Source organism: Crocodylus porosus, unplaced genomic scaffold (genome assembly GCF_001723895.1).
Source record: "Crocodylus porosus isolate Cpor-Errol unplaced genomic scaffold, CroPor_comp1, whole genome shotgun sequence".
Taxonomy (NCBI): Eukaryota; Metazoa; Chordata; order Crocodylia; family Crocodylidae; genus Crocodylus; species Crocodylus porosus.
This window is the reverse complement of record NW_017728951.1, coordinates 32,747,690-32,754,811: the sequence shown is the minus strand read 5'-3', so window position 1 is coordinate 32,754,811 and position 7,122 is coordinate 32,747,690. Positions and strand designations below refer to the sequence as shown.

Below are 7,122 nucleotides of genomic sequence, written 5' to 3'. Positions count from 1 at the left end.
GCACTTTGCATTTCTCCTTGTTGAACTGCATTCTGTTGTTTTCTGCCCACTTGTCTAACCTGTCCAGGTCTGCTTGCAGCTGCTCCAGTCTGGTTCTGTGGTGGACAAAGCAATTTTTATGCGAGGATCTCTGAATGTTCAGGCCCTCCCTTCCTGTACCAAGAGGAGAAGTATTTTGTTTTGGTTTGTTTTGTTTTTAGCACAGATCATTTCACCTTGCTCTTTCAGGTACAGAAATAGCATTGGTCCTGGTAATGCCACAAGGGTGGACTGGTCAGAAGTAATAAAGATGCAGAAAAGCTCATCCAAAAAATGCTAAAACAAATACGATACTTGCATGAAAAAAAAGGGGGACCCACCTGGACTGACATCTGAAGACTATTTCAGTATTGTCAGTCATAGTGCTGACAAGGAATAAAAAGGGGCCTCGTTTCCATCATTCAGCACTGCTTCAAAGCTACATGAGGTGCAGAGATGGAGTGGCCTGATGAAACCTCAATGGAAAGCCATAAGAAATGCAAATTTTTCCAACTCTAATCCAGCTATTGCCCAGCTTAAATGAGAACCATAGAACTGTTGGAGTTCAATAAAAAGTCTCTGGAAGCCACACTGTAGGACACACACCACCTACCTTCAGAAATGAAATTGGTGTCGCATCTCCAATTTGACGCACCTTAGAGGGGACAGATATTCTGAAGGTACTTCATGCCCCCGACCAATAAAACAGGGTGCTTTCAGATGTCACAAGGTGACACTGCACCAGACCTAGCTCAAAGCAAATGCTAAGTGTTCAAATTGCCAAAGGGTTCTTGTGGGTTCTCTCAGTTTGCAAGATCAAACAGTGAGTTTGGATATTTAACTGTGTATCATTTTCCTCTCGTCTTAAATAAGACACAGTTGCAGAAGGAAGGAAATGCCCCAAACCCAGTTTGTTGATGTTTATCAGTCTGGGATTTTAAATAAATAGTTATTAGTGGTCATCTTTGCCCCTCCCACTTTACATCTTTAAGTCACTGACCAGAAAGAAAGAAACTGCTGTTTACACATATGGTATTATATACATAACACTGTTTGCAAACCGGATGGGAAACCTCTGCTCTGTGTTCTGCTTTTGATATGGGACACAAGAAATGAGGAAGGAAATGGCAAGACAGCAAAAAAGGAAAGTTGACTGATGTCGGAAGTTACCAAAAATCATTATTACATACTGTTCCATTTGTCTGGCTTTTGTCATGAAGGATGAGGAACTGCAGGAAATAACAGCAACTGTAAAATCAAATAACCAAAATGTCAGCACTACCAAGCCACAGGATTCACTCTCGCACACTCAGCAGTAGGCAGCATGCTGAACTTTCAGTGAAAATAGGATTTACACAGGCCATGGGAAACACCACAGTTTCTACATCTTTCAGTTTTTAGAATATTCTTTTCTCTGTATTGTCTTCTTCCATTAAACTGCAAAAGGTCTGTAGTCACATCCTGATTAGCATCTCCCCTCTCTCATAGATTCTTGTATTGGTAAGGAAGATGAAATGCAGACAGTAGTGCCAAATGCCACAAAGCACACGTAAAGTTGCAAAATATACCTACTCTGAGGAACTCACTCTCTGAATGAAGTATGATGCAATATGGGAAGAAAACAGAGTGCAAAATGAGGTAGCTGGGAAGGGAGGGATCATAAAATATGATTGCATTGGTCCTCTCCCATAGGCATGTGCACTCATGGCAATGAGGTGGGATGTAGAGATTTTAACAGAATTATGCAATCCCAAAGAAGTATCAATAATACCTTTATTCTGCTCCTGTTTTAGCTTTGCAAGGGCCTGTAATAACAAGCCTCTACATTGCCACAGATTCCACAGCCAATTAGCTTAGCTGGGCCTTTCATCAAGGTAATTTAGAGGGAAATTCCTGTTTGTAGAAAAGGGGGAAGTATTTTTCTGGTGTCTGTTTGAATTGCAGAAAAGTTCAGAATAACAAACATGGATGAATGGACAGAGGTTCAGTGAGGTGGGTGACAAATAAATTTATCACCTGATTCTGCCATGGTAAGCTGGACATCGTCTCCACACATGTGGAGGAACATTGTAAAGACTGAAAGCAATTATAACTTAATGACCAAGTACCTGAAACCACTCCTGCAGGAGTAGAGTACTCCACTACCTTTTAGCATGAAAACTGGTAGTGGATACTGAGTGACTCATAGCATTTCCTGCAGCATCCAAGAGCTGGCTTGGCTCAATCTTGTTTAGCTTGGAGACCAGACAAGATTATACCAGTTAAACATAACTCTAATCAAAACATTAGCAGCTGGACATATGAGTGGAAAGCTCTCTTCAATCAACAGAGCAGCTCTGGATTATGTGATAACACGACGTCTTAAACACATAAATAAATCAATCAGAGTTTGTGATTTAGATCCCACATTTGCCAGGGAAAAGAATCCTGTTTTTCCCTGCTGTTCATGTAAAAACATTTAAGCCTGTAATATTTAAGAAGATAATTGGCCTTTATTTCTGCTTGGAAATGTTTCATAATATTTTATTTTCAGGTCTCATAAGCTTCATTTAGTTTCCTTCCCCTCTCCAAATATTCTTTTGTGCAGTTAATGAAGTTCTAGCATCCCTAAAAAGCTGCAAAGGTCACAAGGGGGAAATAAAAATAAGTACTAGAATTGCATTGTTTCATAAATTTGTTAAACAATGATGTTTCATTACTGAACCCCCTTCCTACCCCAAGAAACAACCAAGAAATGTTGTAGATCCCAAAAATATTCTGCCCTCCATTATACAACCTCAGATCATCTGGAACATTACTAACCTTGTCATTCTTTGATATCCCACCTCCACAAAGCCTGTGCAATTTTTCTTCCTAGCATAATTGCAAATGCATTTTGGGATGGGGTCACATGTGTATAATGTCAGCCTCTACCACTTGCTCACACTTTCACCTGCTCTTGGATTGTTCAATTGTATTACAAAGCCAGCCACAGTGTTAAATCATCAGGATTAACACTAAAAGACAAATGTAGCACTGTTAAGTGAACAGAACTCCCTTTGAAGCATTAGGGATTTTTCCCAGAAGGTTACAGAAGCCTGAACCTAAATTTTCATATTTACTTTCTTATGGGAGCCTTTTATTTCTTGATTAGCCTGCTGATGGTTTGATCTATAATTACTCTGCTAGCAGCCTTTTAACTTCTTATTCTTTCATCGGTGTCCTCCTCCATGGGCTTGAATCCTTCCATGAAAGGAATTTTACTTTCAATTTTGAGTAAATTTCATTCAAATTTCTAACCAGGCTTTTGCAAGTCAGTAATAATAACTTAAAATTGGAAGCTGGAGGTTGGCAGTTGCAGGATTTGCTAGTTATACTGTTGCTGAGGGAGTGTGTTCTGTTTTCATGCCATGATGTAGGTCAGATTTTTAAACTGAATTCTTCCTTTCCTTTATCAAAAGCTGAAAAAAATAGTCAATTTATTACTCTTTCTAGAGAACAAACTAATAGTTCAGTTCTGGTACTCAGTAGATATATTTACTTACATGAACCTTTATCTTTTAATAAGAGACACTGTCAACCAGTGATCTGATACAAGTGCCAAATTATGCATACATGCATTTTCACACTGAAGATTGAGAACTAAATGTAATAAAACAAAGGATCACTTTAACTACAACAGAGTTTATTTCACTTTAAAAACAGACCATTAAGAAGGTACACAAAATAAATATTCAAATTATTGCACAGAAAACCAAAACCAAATTAGAGAATTAGTTCTGTCAGACAGCAATTTATTTGAACAAGATCAGTGTGGATGAATATAAATTGGCAGATAAAATTTCATAGAAAAACTCATGTGTATAGTTTCCATTCATATCATGTATCATTCTATCACAGTAAGAAAATATTTCTGTGTGTATGTATTGAACATCATACACCAATATATAACATGCTTTATAAAAGCTGGGATATTCAAAGGAAATAAAGCAAAGTCTCTTAATACTTCCTTATGTTTGACTCAAATAGAAATAATATAGTTAAAAAATGCAATTTCAGACAGACATGCAGAGATATAAAATATTTGTTATAAATAACTGTTATGGCCCATATAGCTGAATTCAACTATTCATACTTTGATCAGTCTGAAAAATTAAACTTTTCTTTCAGATTAGAAGTTGCACAAAGTGTGCTAGTTCGTAGACAAGCTCCCTTACTTTGGATGTACATGAGCAAATGTTCCAAAGAGTTTATCCCAATGGGTGAAGTATGGAGCATAGTTAGATCTGAATTTCAGGTGATGGAGATCATGATGTGGAGCTCCTCCATACAAGCCAAATGGCACCAGTCTGTGAGTTGACCATGGGAAGTCATAACCTGAATGATCCTCCACTGAAAGTGCAATGTTAACAAGGAAGAAAACCATTTCTGTCAAAGGGTGGCATTTCAGCATCACTGGATTGATGGCAGCAAAAAATCCAAGTGAAAGCAGTTCCCATACGCTGGAGTACTGTGCAGTAAGAGCAAATGTAGAAATGTGTTTGTGATGAAACTTGTGAAACGTCTTGTACAGCCAAGATACCTTGTGATGAAGCAAATGCCACAGGAAATACTGGAAGTCAAAGAGAAGCAGGCAAACTGTTACATCCAGCAGGAGTTTGGGCAGCTCAGGGGCCATCACGGGTAGATGCACTGGTCTCCAATACCAGTGAGCAACCGTCACTGGGAAAATCAAGATCATGTGGTGATAAACACTTTGAAGTACACAAGGCACCATCATTTCAAGAGTTGGATAACTCTGAGGCTGGATTTTGTATCTTCTTAGGGTTGGTATTTTAGTGCTTAAAAAGTCCAATGCAACATAAGGAAGGCAGAAAGTCATGTAAGCTGTAAAGGAAAACAGTGCTGGAAAATAAGGTGACCTGACCAAAGGTTCCTTCTCCTTGACAATGTCCCAGAAGAACTGCAGAGCCAACTTGTCAAACTCTCCATCCCTCCCACTGCTGAGCAGGACTCTCTTCTGCATGCTACAGTTCATGCTGATTGCAGTCTGTAACTGTTGGGACTGTGCTGCATTCGCAGGGCTTTATGCCTCTCAAAAACCCGCCCCTTTCACTTCCTAACAGACAAAAAAGGAAAATATCCTTTCTGTCCGGAAACAACAGGATACACTAGTCTCAGAGCAGAGTTCTCTCATTAGTGCAAGGAGATTTAAGCACTAAATACCAACTTTAAGAAGATACAAAATCCAGCCTCAATTATCCAACTCGGAGAAGCATTCTTTTACTTCTTAGTGCTTGCTATATCTCTGTTAAAGAGCAGAGAAAAGGGACTGTAGTGCTTTCTGTGCTTTCTCTAATGTACCTTGACAACTGTTGCTCTTTTTATTATTTTAAAATCCTATCACTCACACTGATTTTGCTACCCCATCCAGAAAATAGGTACATATCAATCATCCTATCCATATGAAGTATTTGCCTGTGATTCTTACCAGAGATTTACCAAAATCTGCCCATCCTCCCCACATTTTCCTCACTTTCCTTCCCCCCCAAAACTGACCTCCTCTCTCAGGCCCTGTAGGCAATTCAAAGATTGGAAATCTAAACCAAGGTCCAAGTTTGCAGACAGTTCCTAATCTCTACAAAGGACTCAACCAAAACCCTAAATCAGGACAGCTCGGAGCTGTCAATCCAAAGTGAGTGGCTTTATCTCATATCTGCCTGGTTCATAGAAAAATCAGCTCATGATCCTGCACTCACCAAAATCTCAAAGCTCCCATCAATCTTAGATATTTTTTTCTGTTTTCTTGATTTTTCTTTTAACAAACAGAACTGCTTTGTAAAAAGAATGAAATGCCTAAATCCCTACATGCATCATCAGAATCAAATAGATACAACATTACAGTGATAAGCATTGTACAAACCTATTTCATAATGTCAAAGTTTCTAGTAGTTTTATCAAAGGCATTAAAGCACTTGTGTAAACACAGAACTTTGTAGTTACGTCTTTTGCCCTGAAAAGGATCTAGGCCTGATCTGGTTGCATCCAATTAATGGCTCACTGGATTGGCTCCCTGTTTTTCAACTTTTGCTAATGCAATTTTATGGCTGAAGACTGGGAAGATGGGGAGGAAGTACTTTGCCCTTTCGAACTACTCTTTATATAATCACAAAGTAACTCGGGTTTTTGCTTTTTGGTCTTTGCTGAAGACGGAAAGCACAGCTTGTCAAGAATATCCTAAGATCTCCTCCTATGGAGAGAATTCACTCTGACATTACACCTGGACTCAGGGGCCGCATCTACATGAGATGCTGACTGCGCAGTATCCCAAGGCTACTGTGCAGTAGTGTCACGTGGCAGCAACCATGACATGACACTGCTGCGCAGTAGTCTCAGACTACTGCATAGTCCACATCACAAAAAAATCTGTTAGCACTACTGTGCTAGAACTTGGGTTACTGCACAGTCATTTAGTCCTTGTTTATACTCATGTAGACAAGTTTCTTTATTTTAATTCCCTTTGAACCTACTAGGGAAAAGCAAAGGAGGCATGATGGTTTCTATTCTCTGCTGACGTTCCTATTTGTCAAAATAAAAAAGTGAACTATAGTTTATCTTCTCCCAGGGCTTCCTCCCTGAATTATTTCCGCCCTCCTAAAGGGCTATTCTGAGCACAAGAACTACTCTGTTCTATCATCCTTCCCCAGACTCAGCACTACCTCACTCCATAACTAGGGCCAATGAAATGAGTGGCAACACCCAAGTAGTCTGACACAACTCATGAAAGACAGCGGCTGAATCTGGCCCTCCAAGAATTGCCCCATCCACTTCACACAAGAGAGGTAAAGGCACAGACACAATTGTGCTATGCTAATGGACACCAGCCAAAGATCTGAATCTAAATATTTAAATTTTAGTCCTTTAAACGTAATATTTTGGCTTGACTTCTCTTTCATAGCAGAGCAAAAGGAGGCAAATTTGTGAGCCTATTGATATTTTGGGACAGAAAATTCTATGAAGTCAGGGTTTGTTGGTTTAATGAATTACAGTTGTCGGGGAAAACCGAAGGATCGGGCCCCAAGGTCACGGTGGGCCGGGGTGGCAATTAGATACGGACAGGTGGGA

General features: G+C 39.5%; 1 protein-coding gene across 1 annotated transcript; it reads right to left on the bottom strand.

The window, feature by feature from the left end:
* Positions 1-3,542: 3,542 nt before the first annotated feature.
* On the bottom strand, positions 3,543-5,077 carry CH25H (cholesterol 25-hydroxylase). Its single transcript, XM_019556306.1, has one exon. It carries the CDS (start codon positions 5,033-5,035, stop codon positions 4,211-4,213), a length of 825 nt encoding a protein of 274 aa, XP_019411851.1. The 5' UTR covers positions 5,036-5,077; the 3' UTR covers positions 3,543-4,210.
* Between the last annotated feature and the right edge of the window lie 2,045 nt (positions 5,078-7,122).

Coding starts and splice junctions, on each gene's coding strand:
- CH25H (XM_019556306.1), bottom strand. CDS start 5,035: ATGAACTGTAGCATGCAGAAGAGAGTCCTGCTCAGCAGTGGGAGGGAT.